The following is a 21,181-nucleotide window of genomic DNA, read 5'->3' on the forward strand; positions in this document are numbered from 1 at the left end:
TACATATATGGGGAGCCAATTGCTGTTGACCAACGACGTATCAGCGTTCTCCTATATGTGATTTCTACGCTTTCCCCTCTACTACCGAATACGTATTGTCCGATTCTACATCAACGCCTATAAAAATGCGTGATCTTCAACAATAATCCTCACTGTACGTCCCGCTACTGCTACTATATGAAAAATAGTGGTGGAAGGGGAAGCACACATTGCACATAAACCTAGTAAATCATGAAATCAATGTAAACTTGCAGCACAATAGAGCAAAAGTAAGCGCTCCGTTCTATCATCTACTTTTATTAATAGAATATAAAGCTACACAATCCGAAAGGTGATGTGTTAATTAATAAAAGTATGTTGCGATAGACTAAAACAATTTCTTTTTAACATTCAATTTCAAAATACAATTATATTGGTAATTATTTATCAAGACATGTCAAAAATAAGAGTATATTTTGCGACAGAGTAAGGGTTCTCTATTTAGCTACTTTTGCTCTATTGTGCTGCAAGTTTACATTGATTTCATGATTTACTAGGTTTATGTGCAATGTGTGCTTGCCCTTCCACCACTATTTTTCATATAGTAGCAGTAGCGGGACGTACAGTGAGGATTATTGTTGAAGATCACGCATTTTTATAGGCGTTGATGTAGAATCGGACAATACGTATTCGGTAGTAGAGGGGAAAGCGTAGAAATCACATATAGGAGAACGCTGATACGTCGTTGGTCAACAGCAATTGGCTCCCCATATATGTATTTAAATAATAAACTTATGAGCGAAACTTGACAACTGTTACTACGATTTCATTACTTTCTAGTTCTCAATTTGACAAAAATATAATTGTTTTATTTAAATTTAGTTGAATATTGTTTATAATTATGATGATAATAAGTAAATGGGAAACTTGACGTCTTTCGTTGATTTCACAACTTTCAGGTGCTTCTTTTCACAAGGCTATAATATTTATTATATTATTGCTACTTAAAATTATGAACGAAAGCAATGTAAGAAGGATTTTGTTGGAATAGGAACCAGAAATCTCAAACTTGCCCATTTCTTTACCGTTTCAAGAAAGTGAATAAGTACACAGAACTCTGTTTGATGCACAATAGGTGAAAAGTTGAAAGCCGTGGGGTATCAAACTGCTCAACCGTTCTCTGTTATTACACCGGCTTTTCTATCGTCGACACTATTCCTCGGGCCAGGTAAATGCGTTTCGCAGCTGGAATTATTGTAACTCTACACTTTGACTTCTGAGTCGTGAGCATCGAGTCGCATTATAACTGACGAACTAACTTCTAATTGCGTTCCCGCAGTTGTAACGGTGAACTAAATTTTAACTGGGAATTGTGATTAACTTGCAATTTGCATTACCGCTCTCCGGGTGGACACTATGGAATTGAAACTAATCGCGCTCCGGTGAATCACTGTAAAAAATGTAGAAACTTCGGTCGGAAATCATTTCTGAGGAAGAATAATCCTGTTCGTGATGGTTAATTGAAGTTTAAAACAATAATGCCAATTACGATTAAAAAAACATTCTTTGCAGAGCGCGGCTTGTGAATCTGATCCATTCCAAGCAAATTACAGATAACAGAAAATTAAGAGGGCGGTGGGTGGGCTCATTGAAAGTAAAATCGCCAGCATCGAGAGTTACCGGGGATTTAAGCGCGCCGGCAGAAAATGAAATTTTATATCCCATCAGCGTCGCCTCGGCGAGAGGCAGAACAACATTCAAAAAGAAATTCGTAGAACGGGAAGCACCGGGAATCCTTCCATTAAGGAATCGCTGCGCGCCGCTTCGTTTCGCTGCTTCCTCTTCGGATTTCGCAAAATTACGTTTACAATATTAACTCGTTTGCGGTCCGGTAAGCCCCGTTGCAAATAAAGCTGACGGTTCCGGTTGAATTTGAAACAACTTTCGATGCGGTGAGCCGAGATTGGAATTAAAAGCATCGAGTTTGCAACCAACGCGGTAAAGCAAACTTTTTGTTTTCCTGTTCATGTTTATCAAGTCTTGGCAAATAGAAAATTTTTGTGTAGTGATTTAATATGAAAATTATTTCCACCGGTTGAATGTATTATTTAAAGATTCGTGAAAATTTTATTTTATTCTGCGTGAATAACACTCTTAGATCTTTGGAGAGACGTGTACGAGAGCGTGATTACGATAAATTATGTTGTTTTCGTGTTCTCTAGTCTGAAGCGCAGCCTAATAAGTTCTTGTGAGGAGAAAAAAGTCCAGCAATCTGTATTTCCTAATGATCATAGCCTCGGATTATCCGGCTACACCGTTGCGTAAAACCACGCTCATTTTTGTTTGTCGTCGCCGTACGGTCGGCCACATTATTAGCAGTACATAGGTACCACGCCCCACTTTTTATATTCCTTTTTTATCGCGACGCTGATACTATCCTATGGTTTGCGATTCGTCAACGAGCCGGGCGAGCAAAAACGTGTCGGATTTCATGGATAATCCATCGTGCCGTCGGAGTTGTCGATTTGTCGCGCTTATATCTTTGGATCGTGATAAAAATCAATCTGCAGTTTTGCATATTGCAAGCGTTTTTTCAAGAGAGTTTTTCTACGGGAAATAATATTTCCCACCATTCCTCTTTTTTAACCAATCGATCTTCCACTTGTCCACGCAGAAAAATAATGGATAAGGTCAATAACAAAAATTTTTACAAGCATTTTCTCGATATTAAAATCGCTTGTATGTAGCTACGTTCTAACGTCGAAGCTTCGATTTGACCGAGTCCCCTGTAGCGCATGAAATAACACATCTTCGCGTTGATATAAACGACGCGACGCGGAAACGTAGTTTGCAAATTTCATTCGGTCGCTGTTAACCGGTTCGCGCAATCAGGTTCGCGGAAGCCGATCCGATTCTCTCGAGGACGAGCATACCGGCAGCTGGGAATGCCGGTGAAGTTTTATGGCCAAATACCGTGGCCCGCAGTCGCATTAACGCGAGTTGTTCTTTCTGGCCATTGCGGACACCGTTAGTCGTTGTAAATTTCGACAAATAAACGCCATGTCCGCATAATTACCATTCTAAATGTTGCGATGTAGACTATAATTACAAAGAATGATTTATTTTAATTCCTGCTGTATTTTCTCATATTTTTAATTTTCAACTCACAAGGACTTATTACTGTATTAATTTTCGAGCATGCAATATCAGTTATTGAATTCAAACAATTATCTCATTTTCGTTCGAAACCATCGTGCACTAACCGCATTACTATATCTCCAATGAAAATTCACATTAATTCGCTGATACCGCTGTGTGCATAGATTCGAAAGTGCGGTTTCGCTTCAATCGAGCCGACGACATCGGAATCGTTTTCTGGTAGTTCTCGTTCGAAGCGCACAGACGCGACAGGAACGGGAGCGAGACGAGCAGAGGCCACCGTAGGTAAACGTAGAAGGAAATACTAGAATGCGGCAAAATTGCGGCGGCCGGATTAAAACGAGCCACGTGGCTAAATGATGCGTCCGCTTCGCCGGCCACGTTAATTGAATGTAAAATTATTTGTAGTCCGACCCGCGATCGCGTTAGCTGTGCCGCGGGGGAGAGGGGAACTATCGGAAAATTTCCTCGGGGCTCGTTATCACCCCTATTCGAGGATTCTAATTGGGAGAACGTGAAATGTTTAGGACCGTTGCTGCTCGCTTGGTTCGCCTTTTCGACGCCTCGCGCGATGCAAATACGATCGCAGACGATGTTCGCAATTTCAAACGGGAACGTCAGGATATTATTGGACCGCGTTCGGAATTTCCTCCGTACTGTTTATACGTTCCGAGATTACAGTATTGCTTAGCAGAAAAAACGTTCATTTAAGCAATATCTTAACATAGTGTAAAGTACACGAATCACATCGGATCGATTATATGATTACGTATTGATTATAAATAACTAATAAAGTCAATAAATGACGAATGATCGTCTTATTGGAAATTGTTCCGTGAGAGAGAAATCTCGTTAATCGAATACGCTTTCCGTTTGGAGTTGTCTTGAAACCGCGTACACAGAGAACCGGTCCTTTCTTTGAATTGATCACGTACAACGTTTCGTTTCTAGAAACGAAACAATCGCGGAGGATGGATCGTTGCAGGCGTTCGATTTTTCGTCGATAGGAAAGCGGACGAGTGGCTGCCGCGAGAAATAATTGGATTTGCTTTTCACTCACCCTGGAACTCCTTCCTGGCAGCGCTGACGGAAGTTACGATGTTGGCCACGTGTCCGAGAACCGTGGCGAACAGCAGCAGACCGAACAACAGCTGAGCTATCACGAACAGATATTCGCCCTTGCTCCTCGGCCTGGAAATAAGAGGCAACAGGGAAGAATGCATGCAGTCTGCTGATGAGATTCGTATTGATTTTAAAGCGTATACAAAAATTGGCAGTAGTTGATTTGTCATTTCATTGTATCGGAACGGAACATCGAATTTCTTATTATTTTATACTACAATTAGGAAATCTTACAAATGCATTTTCTTTTTTTTCAATATTGTAGGATCTTTTAATGCGAAGTTTAATTGGTATCGCTTCGGTTTCGCGTAGAAATAACGGCAAACAGGAACAATGCGAGCAATCATGAACCGGGGAAATGAAATTACCTGGGCAGATCGCCGATAGTGGTGAGAGCCAATGTGCACCAGTAGTAACTCTGCAAATATTGTTTCACAACGTCCGCGGTCTCGGAGTCGCTGAATACCCAGTTCTTACTCCCGAAGCCATTGTTCTTATAAATAATGTGATAGAGGCACCCGTTCCAGTGAAAAATCACTAGTAAATAATGTATCAACGAGGTGGAGCGGAATAAATTCGGATAGTTGGTGTGTCGCTCGGTTCTGTCCATGAACGCCCAGAACCTGTAACGATACATCAATTATTGATTTTTAATTCAAACATTGACATCCATAAATTCATTCTATCTATTTTTATAATTCACTCTTCCATTGTGACAAGACAATGTATTTCGTATGAAAGAGAATGATGATCATTGATAATATTAAATATTTTTATTTTAAGCAAAGGCAAATACTTCTTACTTATTATACATAATTTCTGTCAAGTTAATTGAATATTTTATACAACACAAATATTGAGAAGTCGAGTAACGAATGAAACAATAACTGTTATCTCCGATCACTAATTGAAAATTTAAGAAAATATTGACTCCCTCTCAAATATCGGTCGAATAATTACAGCAGATAATTTAGCGCACACTGCAATGAATATAATTACAGAAAGAAATCGTGTTGCTTCAGAAGAAATCATTGTGTTTGAAAATTTCCAATAAATTAAATACAAGATAAATGCTTGGATGCATATTTTGCTATTTTTTCATGAGTACTTACCGGTATATTTTTACGAGCCTAAAACTTCGAAGTATACTGTTGAATCCTATAGATAAGTATAAAAAGTCGAGGGGCAGCAGGCACAGGATGTCCATGTAAAACGTAGTGCTGTTTGTATAGTGATTCCTTAGCTTCGTCGCGTCGGTCTGCAACACACCGTCCTCTAGGTATCCCGTTCGTATGTGAAACACTATGTCCAGTACGTATAAAAAATCGGAAAAGTAGTCCAAGCAGAACCACACCCAACGCGTTTCACCTGCAGCACCATAAAAATTTACATTCCTTTTTAAGCGTCAGTATAATATTAAAATATAGTGAACAGATTTTCGTTTATTATTATTTTTCACATAACTATTTTAAATAAACTCAGCTGAAATTCTGATCTAATAACAAATTAATTGTAAATGTTATAAAAATGATTATTTCAAATTATGGAAACGTTGGAAAGAAAATTTGTATTCAATTTTATACCAAGACAGTCTCTGTAGATGCGAATAGATATGCAAGATGGTTATTCTTTCTGATAATGAAATAACATGTATATGCTCGAAGCGGAATGTAAAGAAATTTGCAGAGAATAAAGACTAACCGTTTATCTCTTGGAAGGCGAACCTGTAGATGATGACCCAGAAGTTGTAGAGAAAAGCGAGCGAGACTACCATCGACCAGTAGTAACAGAGACGTCCCGCAGGATCGAAGATGAAGGACCAATTAGGAGCACCCGTGCGAAAACCCTTTGATCCTGCTTGTCCGGGATAACCCCTGCTACCCCTTTGCTGCTGTTGCTGTTGCACAGTGTACCTCCTATAAAAAGAGAATAACGAAATTGGAAAATATAGCTCTTCTGTATTTGTTACAAAAACATAGGTAATATATTTGTATTTAATGCATTGCCTATAAAACCTGTTGTATGTATTTCTTATAAAAAAACATACAGGCATTCATGAAAAATTGAGATAACTTCGATTTTCGTTAAGCCAGTATAAAACATGATTTTAGTAACAAACAAAACAAAAACTTCTCTCTATGAGAGGACGATTTATCAATAATCTACAATTGGAATTTGTTAGTCGCTAATTTTTAGTCTACGATTTTATTCGACACTCGCATTGCAGTTTTTGAATGAAGCGGATCGATTAACAAACTGAATATAACGTCCTTTTCTTCTTGTAAATGGGGCAACATTGATTGAGTTATACATGGCATCACCGCGACAAAACTAATTAAAAAAGCACGGTGCATGAAGTATTTTGTTTTTCTGCGAACAAAAATTAGATTTAAAACTCGATGGTTTTGCGTTTGGGAGCGTTTAAAAATGTGTCGAATATTTGAGAACTGTCCAGATATTTAGGAAAATTATCTGACTTTTTTGATAATGAGTCTACTATTTTATCCGCATTCAGAAACGTGAGATTAATTAAGCTAAAGAGCGTAGAATGACAGTGACGATAGCTGAGGCTATTTTTTTTCAGATCTGTCAATATTGTTTTTTGACTCCATACCGTTCTTCAATTTACCGATTCAATTACGAGGCACCGCGCCTGGCTCGCGAAGCGAAGGTCTGAAAACGTCTCATATAATCGATCCGACGCTCAATACTCACGTCTCGGTGCCGTTGCAGCTGGCGTTGCTCAGATGATTGACGGACGCCGGGGTGTGCAGATGGGACTGGTCGCGCGATACTGTGTACGGCAGTTTGAATCTACCCCTTAGCTGGTCCCTCCTTTTCGGTTTCCGGCTTAGGTCGAGCTCGCTCGCGCCACGGTTCACGTAAGCACCGTGAAGCGAATCGCGGGACGAGCTGAAGTATCGCTGCGGCACGGAGTACACCTACACCCATCAACGTGTCAGAGTTTACTTCCGGGTTTATTCCGCGGTTCGATCAAATAAAATTTATGCGCTCCCACCGCTTTCATAAAACATTCACAGCTCCTGACTTGTTCGACGAAACAGTAATATATACGCTTGTCGAAGAGATATTAGTAAAGAGTAACAATGCTTGTGTAATGACAGATGTAAATGACAGCGAATGAAAATTCTTTTTCTTAGAATTTCGAAAAATGATTTAAATAAAAATTGTAGATACTGCTGCCTGCAGTAAAAAATGTCGTATACAATTTTCTTCTATCTTGAATACTTAGTATTATTTAATTACTAGTAGATTATATGGTCGATACAGCATTGATCAGTGTTTTGCTTTCTATTTCTTAGTTCGGTGACGATACATTCCACAGGGCGTTAAAAATTGCAGACTTTTTCGTGCGACACAAAGTCCCATAAGGCTGTCACTCTAGTAATTTCTCCTCGATTGCTTATACGTTCGCTTTTATGAACACGGGATTTATTTTATGCTTTAGAATTCTTTGAAAAATTTAATAGCAAGAAGAAAGACTCGCCATTTCGTTATTAATTTTTCAATCATTTTTAACTGATACTATATGTTACATCTATTCTAATTTGACGTGAAATGATTAATGAAAAACGGCTGTACTGCATGATCATTTTGCGATGACGCAGTGAAAAGGGTAAATGTTGAACAATAAATAAATTGCGGGTAGTACGAGTATCGACGTTTTGTCAAATGAACTGCATCGTTCCAACGTCGTTCTCGCGTCAGGTTGCAAATTCATGTAGTCGTGAACGCAGCTGCGGTCGGTCGTGTTTTTCGCGCAGGGCAATACAATCTAGTCGCATGTGCATAAACAGTTTCCATAATGTCGACTAAATCGCAGATACCGTGCCCAGGACGCTATTACAGGGATGAACCGTTTATTCCAGCAAATGCTTCTCTCGTATTTTGTTCATCGGTCGTATGAATAGATATATTTTCTTTTATCTCACCGAATCGACTTTCGCGATTTTTTATTAGACCAGAATTCACTGAAAAATTGTCTAAAGGCGTTCGTAGAAACATTGTACCAAACCTTATAGAACAAATTTATTATAAATAATTATTTAAAATATATTATTTATATATACTATAATTTATTATTTAAGAAGGGTCCAATGTATTCATTCAGAAAGTACTTTCAATTTCGATACCAGCATTTCAGCTCGATTCATTTTCTCTTCAATTTCACCGAACGGTACGTTTATTAATACCATTCAAGAGTCACGTGCTCGTTGGATTTCGACTTACAATTAGTAGTGCGTGTGTAATACGCACGCTAAATCCCATCGCTGGTTGGTAATAACCTAATTAGTATCAAGCCGGCTGTTAATGCGGTCAACGAAATACCCCTGAGGGACGCGATGAATGCGATGCGCGAGGAGTCAAACGTCGGACCGACCTGCTGTTGCTGATGATAGTAATGATGCGTAGGCGTGTGGCGGCTCATGCATTTGCTGCTGACCAGTTCTAAGAGGCTCTGCTTAGACGGTATGGCGGCCCTCGATACGAAGTCCGCGCTCTTCGTGTCCTCGTCCTTCTCCCTCCTGATTCTGCTCCTACCGTCGACGATCCTCCCTTGCCTGTCCTCACGGACCCTCTCGCCGCTGTAGCTCAAAGCGGAAATCGAACCGCCGCTGTACCGGTCTTTTACTCCGCCGCCACTCCCTATGATCACGCCTGCAAGCACGAAGAAAAGTTAGATTAGTTGTCATAATGTTCCTTGTCTCTTTCATTTCATTTTATACTTATTTTAAAAATAGAACCAGTATGGGAACAATATAAATGCCGAGAGGTTTGGATTAGAATCACTCGAATGGAGATTGGTCTAATAATGCGTGCAAAGTGTATCATCAAACGTACTATATGTATGTATGTATGTATGTATGTATGTATGTATGTATGTATGTATGTACAACGCCGCAGAGATCGATGTCACGCGTTGAATTTCCTGGCTCAATGGACGGTGTAATAATTAGCATGGCTGTTAGCTGCACCCGCGAGAGGAAACAAAATAATCTGCTTATTATATAATTTCACAATTTCGTGTATAATTTTATTTTTCAAGCAGGAAGGTTGACGTATAATCTAAAATTTTATTTAAAAATCATACGAATTGCACAGGCTTGTTGACTAAAAGAAAAATAATATCCGATGTATTGAACGCTGAGATAGATGAAAATTCATGATATGACGTAGGTCATAAAACGACAAATTGATGGAGGCAAAAAAGCCGAGTTTTTGGCAAATCGAGAGTTCTGAGAGCGGAGTGGTTCTCGTCAAGCGAACATCCGTGAAATGACTCTTTTCCCGTTCACCTCGCATCAAGGTATCTTGTTAGCGTGTTTTAAAACCCCGTGCGGCTTCGATACGCTCGTCGCTATTCCATTTCGCGTATTTCCTCCTCGCGTAGCACACCGGCGCCCCACCCCCCTCCCTCCCCCCCGTCGACGGAGCAGCAACTTCTTTAAAGGGTGTATTCACTTCCGAACTTTCCCGATGGGAGTATCGTATTTCCAATATCCGGCTTTCCGTAGCCTCTCTTCATTCCGATCCGTAAAACTTATTTTTATGTCGATACCTGCTCTCGTCGCCCGTCCCCGCGTTCCGTTCTCGGGGAGGAACTTTTGTTACCCGGAAGTTAGCGAAAGAAGCAAATTAATAGAATAAAAGTTCCGGCGGCAGCCGCGATAATGCCTCTTGCAACAATAATCGTGCTCGTTAGATTATCAAATTTTTTATTTTTCACCGTTCTGTGGATATTTACTTTCCACAGATATTATTCTAATCAGATTTCATAACGCTTGCTATACGCGAATTGATTTGATAATCGTTCAGATTTACCATTTATTTTAATTCGTGTCGAAAATTAGTGAAATGATAGACGATGAATAAAAGATTTTTGTTCGAATAAAGGATATAATCGAGCTTTGATGTTTAATCTTGAATCAGATACGAGACCTAACAGCATTCACTGTTTTCTTCTGGGAAGAGTCAGGAAGGGGATTGACTAAACACGATTGCGTTTTCAGCTTGCAAAGCAATCGATGTCCCTTTGGATAAGTGAAACGTGTTTTTTCGCCTCGCATGGTTCTTTCTTTCCTCTCGTAGAAAAAAGGCCGGTCGTGGGTACGTTGAATCCGGTCGTTGTAAATCAATACTCTTTAGGAACGGGCTTGCAACCAAATCGAGGAGGGACTTTTATTCGACTTTCAATGACGTAACCTATGGACTTTCTTGATAAGATCAAATTCAGTTATTTTAATTGAATTTTCATCAATTATTATTATTTGTGCTTTAATCGTTTTATACACTTTTTATATTAATTTCTATTAACGTATCGAGTTAAAATACAATTTGCTGAAGATAGGATTTATTCAGATCATGTTTGGAGTTGTACATACATATGTACATATCTACATTGCCTACAATGTATACATATACGTAGCTGCGTGTAATAATTAAACGTTTCCTAAACGTATATTCCTAATTTCTGGGTGAAATATTAATTGGCCACAATTCTGCGGTCTAGGCTCTTGTGTTTGATTGCTACATAATCAATGTATTCGCGTCGTATTATGAAACGCGTATTATAGTATTGAAAATATGCCAGCCTAACGTTATACCATTTCTACCTGTTTTTAAATAGCAGCTTTAAATTAAATTCCGAATTAAGCTTAATTATTTTGTATTTATGAAGCTCTGTATCTGCGAAACACGTTTTAATGCGTGGGAAATGCTGGAAATTTCGACGTGAATGAAATGTTATTTCCGTAAAAATTCCAGTTTTAAATTCAGTGTTAATGTTCTCAATTAGCGAGGGAGAGCGAGGAGATGGGAAATGGAGGGAAAAAACGGAGATGCGGTTACCACATCGTTACCAACTGGAAATTAGTTTCAATGGCAAGAGTGAAAAAAGAGTGGTATAGAACAGCTGATCAAAAAATTCGAAGCAACGAACAGCGAGACGATTTATTATTTAACGTTAATTCGATGCTTCATTACTATATGGGATATTATGTCTATATGTATCAGTGTCAAATACAATTTTTACTATCATTTAAAGAGAATTATTACACTAATTTATTTCTACTATAGTGTGTGTAACGCTCCATAATCCAATTTTTCTTTAGGAAACATATTTCGACAGTCCTCATTCTGAACGAGAAACGTCCTGTTACTACTTTAAGTAAATCAACCTCCAATTTAAAGACGTTTCGCTAAGTATAAAACGTTAAAGCTTTACAAGCAGATCAGGCATTTATTTTAGATCCAATGAAACCTAAACTCGTGCTGGGCCACAATTTAGGTATACCCAATTCGCCGGTGATTAACGTATCATAAGCTTATCTTCAAGACCAACGGATGAACGTGTATGCAGATGACCGTAACGGATTCTAGGATTAACCGCTTGGTTTGCTTTAATTAGAACCCCTTGATGGACCCCATACTACATATCAAGGAAACAGCTTCCCTCAGGACATACATACGTGTACAACGTTTGGCCATTAAACTGGAACCAAATCTGTCAACATTTTTCATAAGTTTTAACATTTATAAACGTAAACTAGTCTCGATAAGCAGATATCGAGATAGTATAATGTATTAATAAATAATGAATTCTGCACATAGTAATTTGCAATTCTTTTTATTATTACTCACCAGAAAATACAATTACATATTATATAACTGAAAGACTTAGATTAATTTTACTCTCCTTCAATATCTTACCCTTCGTGTATCGTCCACTGTGGTTGACAGCAATAAAGGATACGACAGAACGGAATGATTTGACAAATTCAATCTTGGCAACAACGGACGCATCAATCTAATAAGATTAAACCACATTTCCGCGCGACACGTAGCCGCAACTTTTCTATTTCCACCCTGCGTTTCTAGCAAGATTACGGCGTGACGGTGTCGGGCAACGTGTCCGATTTATGTATCCCGAGCAATTTCATTTGCGTCTTCCAGTTCCAGGCTAACCCAAGGGACAGCTTCGTGCCTCCAAATTGTCGACCCGTCTCGAGTAAACACCGACTTTTCGCTACTTGCACAATTGGAAACTCTCGAAAAATTAACACTACACTAACGAGCGAAATAATGTAATAAAGAAGAGAAAGCTCATATAAAGCTCGGGAGAAAAATCGTTTTCTCGAGGAAGAAAGTTTCTCGTTTCGTAGACGATTAAACAGTTGTGCGAGCGTAAAGTGCTAAGATAGAAGTTAGGTGTAAGTATTAGGTAAAGGCTACTTAATAGGAACCGAGCGAATTTAGTTTTACGGGCGAGCAGAATCAATATCGCAGGAATCACGGGTGAGACGTTAACCGGGATACGTATACGTATTTGCCCAGGACGTCATAAACGTTATCATTATTGCTGGCAGTATAATCGCGTATTAAAGCACTTCCCAGGCAGCCGGCGGTAATACGGCAACCCGGGTAGATGCAGTTGGTCAAATGATAAAGTAAACGACGTTACTCACGAAATCCACGACCGACATGGGACTCGTCTTCCGGTCGTTGAAAATGTAACCATTTTATATACGGTATACCATTTTATATACATGAGTCGTCACAGAACTCAGGGATTGATTTTTTTTAAAATCGTTTTTAGAGGAAAAATTGCAGCAGCTTTGCATAATAAACGTTTACATTCATACGATGGAACTTTACACTATTTAAAAATATCAATTTCAATTTCAATACGCAGTTAACATATGTATAATAGTTTCCATGAAGTGTCTAAATAGTTCCCATGCAATTTTTAACTACGATTAATTATGCTTATTTGATAATACGTCATTTTTATACTTCACTATACTTATCCGTGGAAACGTGAATAATGTTCATTAATCTAAACTTGGATATTTTTCAATTACAAATTCAACGGAGTGTAAAAATCTATTGTCGAATTATATTTTGGAAATTTAGATGACTGCTCATTAGATCGGAAGTAGAATTTCACGTAATTTGATAATAATTAGCTGCGCAAGCATCCATGATTATTTTGACCGCATAAACGGCTTTGCTGATAGCGATTCACTTGTGGAGTCGTACGATTTCGAGTGATCTGAAAACCATCGAGTGGACTGAAGCATCCGAGCGTAATTTGAAGATCACTGCTCATTTACTGAAGTTTATACGAAACTTGACGTTCAATTTAATACCGGATCATTAGCTCAATAAAATGTGACAGGACAGACTATATAAGTAACATACGTACTTATATCAAGATGTCAGTCTACCTGGCATTGTAAATAAGTACTGCGAGAAGGGAGGAAAATGTGTAACAAATTTTAAATAGAAAAGGAGAAACCCTTCAGGGAATTGCTCGTAACTGTGTCTCTGAATAATGCATCTCGACAGATAAAAGAAATCTGCCGAGTCTTCCGCGTTTAATACTTTTCAATTTCGTGCGTCCCAAGTTGAAAGGTGAACGGAGAATTAAACAACAAAGTATGAAACGACACCGGTTCTCGTAGTGTAGGTACGTACGTATATTCTGACGAATCGCGCAATATCCATGGGGAACAGAGAGTTGGAACACGTAAACCTAAACGGCGCTACGCCTAGCTGCCGAGGGAGGAAAAGCGGCTCGGGCTTTCCAGGAATTGAATTAAAATCTGAAAGTCAGAGGAACGGATTTTCCAAACGCGATATTTCTCCGGCGTCTTACACGTTGCGACTAGGTTGCTGCTCCGAAATTTATCATGAGGGGGAATACGTTCGACTCGAGAGAAAGTAATGTCGGAGATCTGCTGCGGATCCTTTCCCGTACGCCGACACAAAACATACTATTTCTATGAAATATACACATGCAGTTACAGTGGAAAGTATTCATGTATCTTAAGAGAAATTTATTCAGATCGTACACGCGTAGGTACCACATAAATGAACGATGGATACAATAAATACAAAACTGAGTTCAACTAAATAAAACATTTGCGTAAAGAGTAACTGCTTTTAAAGGACGAATTATGACGCGAGGTAAAGACCGAAACGAGATGTGGGATTGGTTGAATTACTTTGCGAACTTCGAGAAACTTTTTCGCGAGCTCCCCGTGAAGTTTTATAAAAAAAACTTGAAGGATCGACCTTTCTACGCGACGATAACCATCCATTAACACGGTTCGCGTTAGAAGAATTCAAATAGACATTTTACATCGTACATTTACGACCCGAACCCGTTTCCGCCACGATCGGAAGCAGCTTAACCCTATTAGTCGTAATTGCAAATTACAGTTTTTTAATAGCCGTTCTAATCGTGCAGTACAATGATTATCGTCGCAAATCGATATTACGATCTCAATAACACTTCCTGATATAATTGCCTCACCCTTTACTGACATCGGTCATGCATTAGTGAAGACTGTGCCAATCGAATCTCTTAACAATTTACTATTATTTTGTCATTTCGAGAGAACGGACACGTTTAAATTGTATAAATCATTTTTTGACAAGACTTATTTGCATAATATTCTACAGTCCCTAATATTTACTGAAATATTTGCATTTACGAGGTACTTGAATTCTCCCAATAAAACGCTTAATTAAGAATTCTGCATACGGTATGACGCCAGGTACCTAATTAGCATTTTTATGATGGTAGGTATGAATTTTCTTTCGCGCCCTCCCCCCACTTCGTTACACACATATCCATGTACGTCGCTGAATTAGTTAGCATGATCAATACTCACATTTTCCGCGACTAATTCACGGATAAATATCTCACATTTGTGTACGCAATAAAAAACGGCGTTGATCAGTTCGGGTCCGTGGCCTGTTCGCATTTTCCCCGGCGCGGTATCGTTTAACGTCAAACTTTTTTCCAAGATTAAATTCCGGTTCCGCGATCCCCGCCGGCTGAAATACAAACGTTTCCAAGCTTTTCTTCGACGCGAAAAATTGTCCATTTACTCCGCGACACGTCCCGGGGTATAATCTTATTGTCGACGGGATCTTGTTTCGTCGACCGAGTTTAACAATTACTTTCGGTGGGATCGTAATGCGATTTAAGAATTCAGAAATCCGACGTTAAGTCGCCTTCAAAATGTTTCGCATGCTCATGCATGTAAGATTGAAACGTAAACCTCTCATTTTCATTTCCGAGTTTATTTATTAAAAGATATTCATATTATAGTAGTATTATTGAAAATAATAGTCTTTCTACTATTATTTTTACCGTAGTTCGTTTAGGAAAATAATCCAGAGCGATGACCGCGTCAAAGTTTAGCATAGCCCGCAAGAAGTGATAGCGAAACTTTGAAATTGCGCAACTTCCAATCACAATAAGTTTTAAAGCCCTCGCGGAGAGGGTTGTTTCTCTTGCAGGGAAGAAAAACCTCGGGACCGATGCTCGGCATTAGACGAAACGAGCGCCGTCGTCGAACGAACCCGAAGTGGTTTCCTTTCCTTGGAAACGATCTAATCGCTCTTCAGGCATTTTCGAAAGGAATAAAAGCCGACTGGAATAGGGCGGCTGTTCCGGTTACCATTGTTACTCTTTCCGAAGAGCGACGCGAACAAAGAGTATCGCGTGGATGTATACACGGGGTGTCCTAATGGTGAGGCACGGGTTTTTCAAAAAGAGGAAGGGACGTTTCCTGGGATTTTCCGTTGTAAGTACCATGCACCGGTGCCCCGTGTGCATAGTGAAAAGGAACGTCGTTCAAACAGTTTAAGAAATGGAACTTGCGTGTACAACATGAAATTATAATCTAACGAGAACACGAATTTTTGTATTAGGCAAAGAAAAGGGCGGTTCTGGTATGACATGGGACTCATTAGCAAATCTACATATTTAGCAAACACGAGCCCCGGGGACGGGAACAATGGGAGTAGAGTCGGGAAGTTCTTTTATACTAAAGCGAGCTAAGCCTTTGATAGCCTAGAAAATTAATCTTCTTCTTTCGGCGCCGGGAGTGATTATTCATTGTAAAATCATTATTCATTTTCGAATGAATGAGACGGCTTTTTGCAATTCCTTTTTTAAGGAGGGACGCCTACTTACATTTTCTTGCGCCATTCAAATTAATATAAATTGTTCAATATTTTCCGTTCGGTTCTTTCCACATTTTACGCTGGAATTTTTTATTCATTCCCCTTTAATCCGACCCATCCTTTTGCTATATTTTTCATACGATGAAATGTTTAACGCGATCTTTCGTTTTTCCAATAAATTTAATCATGGAACTCGAGGCTTTCCCAGGACCGTAATTAATTCGAACTGCAACCTGACGTCGAAGACACACACTAACGGGAATAACCGAATGCGTGGGAAAGAGAGAGCCTGATGAAAGGTAAGGGAAGAGATCATTTTTCTCGGCATACAAGCGGCGCGGGTTGCTTTAAAATAATTTCCAGCCCGAAGCCGCCTAAGTCGGCATTGATTTATCGACGAGTAGGCTAATTGGTGCCGTTTCTCTTCGTCTGGCAGACAAATTTCTCTCACTGAGCCGTCAATTATACACCGACGTCGGGACACGAGAACCGGCTGTGAAAAAAATGCGTCATCTCTTTGAAAAAGAAAAAAAGCTCGAACTTCAGTTAGCCGAATCAACGTACGGTTCGTTCATCGAAACGGTTCTCGATATACGAATGGAGCTGCTCCAAATTGAGCAGTCTCTCTTTGCTTTTCAATTTATTGAGTTATTCGAGTTCTGATTAGACGAATCTGAACTCGGATAGTTATTGATCAACAAGGTGCAAATAGATTTAATAAATCTAGTTACCCTGACAGAGACTTTTTTTTAAAACAATTCTCTTTTCAGCTTTTGTGTTTGGACGTGAAATTGATGGCGGGCACAGTTCGCCGCAGATTAAGTGAATCGAATGCCGGGAGTGTAACGGTATTCGCGTTATTTTACGAGGATCAAACATTTCGCAATGTTTTTAGTACTACAGCGGCGAACTCACTGTTCCGAAATAATCTTCAAAGCTAAGGAATTTCTATAATCCCGCTGCTTTTAGCCAGTAATTCCCCAACGAAGATTCTGCTATTCTTCGCCGTTAATTGTCTTGCTCTACCTACGTCGGTGCCCTCCTTTGGTTTTAAACGAGACAGAAAGATACCTCATACCCTTTGTACATATAGAGCACTCCACTTTTGTACAAGATTAAATAAATGAAATTAAATAAGTAAAATAGAATGTATTAGTAAATACCAGTAGGGCAATATTTTCGGTTTCGTTGATACCAGAAATAAAGAAGGGTCAAGTATAAATATGAATTTAGACATACATATTTGAGACGCCAATATTGTGCCGTAACACGACGATTTTAAATAAATCTGGTCGATCGTAAATCGGATTACGCGACGCGACGATGTTTACGATACGCTACTGGGCTATTATATTATTCGGGTTGAAAGGATATACCAGAATAGAAAGTACAGAAAAGAAGTGTCGTTGAAAGGAAATACGGCTGAGGGAGAATGTGAAAAAGAAAAATTCGTGAAAGATATTGCGCAATATTAGTTATTAAATCGGATAAATTTTGAATATTCAAAAAGAATCGAACTAATATAACTTTAATAAATCTCTCGAATAAAAACGTTGATGTCATTCTTCTCCTTTTTATTTATTCCAATAAAAATCAATCAATCTGATGAAAATTTCATTTCACGTACAGTGATTATCACTCCATGACCTAATCGTTTTTAATCTTATATGACCAGGTCGAGAAATATTTCCCATGATACAGTTTATGCAGAAGAAATAACAAATTTCTATAGTGTAAATATAACGAAGATACCTTCGGTTCAATAAACTGGAAATTATTTTCAGACGTAAAAGGTGAAGGGGTCAGCGGGGGCGGAGAGGGGTACTGCGATAATACGCGTGAGATGATCGAATTCAATTAAAGGTTTCCCAGCGGCAATGGGAGAAGCAATGATGAAATAGCGTGGAAAATTATATGTATCCTTTGCCAGGGACCCGAGAGGAGTCCTTTGGCAAAGGTAAATAGAAGGAAACTGTGGAAAAATCTAGGAGATAAAGGAATGGACACACAAAAGGCTGCCAGAGGAGATTGAAGAAATTTATAAAGACAAAGTGCGGGCGGACGATTTATTTCGAGGCGATTTTAAAACAAAAATCGTCTTTAGACGGAGGCGCTTGGTAAGCTTATTATTGTTTATAATATTTATATCGAAAGCTGGCGAACAATGCCGGTGCAGAGAGAATGATTTACCTCGGCATTACGCGGGAAGCTACAGTTGTGAAAACTTTAAGACGTTGCACTATTTCTGTAGCCTTGCGTTTGACGTAAGATCTCCTTTTTTATGTTCTACGAATTATTGGAGAACAAATAAAGATGGAAAATAAGACTGTCCCTTTGTATCGTAAAAAAAGTTTTTTTTTTATTTATACGTAATACCCAATCGACGTTTACATTATTTTTAAACTGAATTTTTAAATTCAAATAAGAGCACTTTCAGTATTTCGTAAATTTTATATGAAAATTATAAAATATGCATTTTAATTACGGGTTGATTACATCACAGTTTGATGTAATTTAGAATGATCAAATTTCAAGCGTACTCAGTGGAACGAGTATGTGGAGATATGCTATTAATTAAAATTTTCTCGTACGAAAGCTAATAACTATTTAACGAATGCTCGTCAATTTCTAACAGCCCAATCGATGCATGCACGTATATATTACACAAAGTTCGACGAACAATTTTGGAATTTTGTGAACTATGTAGCTGGGAAAAAGAATACAATTTCGATAATGTACAGACTTATATTATCGAGATTCGTCCTAATTAGCTTCCCAAAAAGGAAGGACTAGAAAATGTTGAGCCTCGGGATTCGAACATAGGAGATAAATAACGAAAGAACAAAAAAGTTTCTGCTACAGGAGATATCAAATCGATTTTCTGAAGAACGTACTATCATTTATCAGAAAATACAGAACCCAAGACGCGATACGCAATTGCGCTACTTTACGAGTCCCTGCGGCAAGCTTTAAAAAATTCAGAGTAATAAATAACGAACGCGAGGCGACGGTACGCAACAGCGCGGTTCGTGAAAGATAGAAAAATTGCTATTGTCCGTTTTGTTAAAGTTGAACGGCGTACCCGCGGTGCGGCTTGGCTACGGGAATTAACAAATATACTCGAGGGCCGTGTGCTAATTATCTGAAATGAAGGTGCGAGCAAATACTGTGGTTCGTGCTTCCGGTTTCTCGCCCCTCTTTGACAGCTCACCTTGCGGTCAAAGCTCTCCAACAATTTGTGAAGGAAGTTCCGGGCGAAGTTATGAGCGTGGCTCTGGTTCAAAGCTGTGGAGGAAACTTTGACCAACTTTATTCCAACTTGCTTAGCGCGGAAAACTGTGTTACTCTTTGATCGAGGTGATCACGATAAATGGATAACGAACGAGGAATGTTCTTCTCGCGGAATGACACAGACATCCCTCAACGGGCCTTTCCATTGTTTCACACGTAGGTACNTGGCTACTATAAGTCAATGGTCACTCACTTTAAGATCACACGAGTAACTATGGATTAATGAAAATGGTCAAATTCTGATTAATAAATTAATGAAAACGAATCTTAGTATTTTTATTTCACAATTCTTCCTCATTCCACTAATCCTGAGGGTAACTACTTGAAATCAGTGTTCAAGTTCATGAGACCTGTCCAATCTTTGGAAACAATACCAAGCGAAGAACTGCAATCCCTGAACTCTTAATAATTGAATATATGGTCGGTATTCAGAGTCGATATTTATTTTTAAAATTGCCTTAAGCATTTTCTATTCCTGTTTATCTCATATTTCCAGTCCCTATTTCGTACAGGAAATAGGAACTTAAGTAAATACTTAAGGCGATCTTAAGAATATACAACTCTGTGTATGCACGTACAAATTAATACCAGAAACGTCATGATTGTACTAAGTACCCATCTGGAAGACGAGAACTTGTCCCATTCGAATGGAATGATTGTTTCATTTCGGGCGCAATACGAAATAGGAATCGCGGCGATGTTTCCAGCGCGGAAGACACTAACGTTGGAAGTTTCGATGACGAGTATGCTAGGTACACACGGACGCGTAGAAGTGTACCAGTGTAGCTATTTTCGAGCGGCAGTCTATATTCAGGTTTATGTCAGCCACTTTCGGAATGATTTCTCCAACGTGCGCGAAAAGTAACTTTGGATACGTGCCAAGTTTTTCCTGGCAGGTTTGCAATATTCATATCAGCAAGGATAACGTAGGCTCTATCAACCACGAAGCATGTCTTCATGTCTTTTGAATCATCTTCGACGGGGTCTATTATTTTTGCATTAAAATGGGCAATGAACAAGATAAACAGCGATTTCAGTGAATCAGTCTTCCTTGCTTTAGTCAGAAGACGTGACTATTTTCTTTAAATGGAAAATATAAATTTCAATAATCAGCCTTTATTTACAGCCACTATTAACAGCCACTATTGCTGCAATTGTTTAAGGAAGAAACTGAGCGTACCTACGCTGTTTGCGATACAAACATCAGTCATCCGTTCTCCCAATTTATGCGTATGTACGCAAAGCGAGTTTCAATGAACTAACGTTCCGCTCAGCATTGCTAATTTGAAAACCAGCAAATGGATCACAAACTAGGTATGTACCGTATCAGCATCGCGCGAGCTTGCTCGATTCGATCTCTTTGTCCGGATCGAAGACCACAAGGTAACTTCCCACACAACATTTGCCCGGAGTACATGCGGTGCATCAATAATCGATACTTTCCGCTGTCAATCGATTCGCGGGCAAAGGTTAAATTCGACGGCATTACCGAAACGCGGAATTATCTCAGTCGAGGCAATACTGCATCGTAACGCAATTTTTATGAAGCCAACGCAAATGTACATATTTTACATCGGCGACGTATGTACAACGTGAACGAATTTCTATTCATAAGTGATAGTTAATA

General features: G+C 39.0%; 1 protein-coding gene across 4 annotated transcripts in view; it reads right to left on the minus strand.

Annotated features, from left to right (window-relative positions):
- LOC108624816 (cGMP-gated cation channel alpha-1) overlaps positions 1–21,181 on the minus strand; it is a 104,302-nt gene that overhangs the window by 35,972 nt on the left and 47,149 nt on the right. For all 4 annotated transcript variants that reach the window (XM_026813415.1, XM_026813412.1, XM_026813413.1 and 1 more), the window contains 6 exons: positions 8,663–8,940; positions 6,976–7,202; positions 5,962–6,176; positions 5,373–5,628; positions 4,629–4,883; positions 4,199–4,329 (listed from right to left, as the gene is read on the minus strand). In XM_026813415.1, the coding sequence (XP_026669216.1) occupies positions 4,199–4,329; positions 4,629–4,883; positions 5,373–5,628; positions 5,962–6,176; positions 6,976–7,202; positions 8,663–8,940 (1,362 nt within the window). The remainder of the gene's footprint in view (positions 1–4,198; positions 4,330–4,628; positions 4,884–5,372; positions 5,629–5,961; positions 6,177–6,975; positions 7,203–8,662; positions 8,941–21,181) is intronic.

The sequence above is a fragment of the Ceratina calcarata genome, unplaced genomic scaffold (genome assembly GCF_001652005.2).
Source record: "Ceratina calcarata isolate Rehan_Ccalc_2016 unplaced genomic scaffold, ASM165200v1 scaffold329.2, whole genome shotgun sequence".
Taxonomy (NCBI): Eukaryota; Metazoa; Arthropoda; class Insecta; order Hymenoptera; family Apidae; genus Ceratina; species Ceratina calcarata.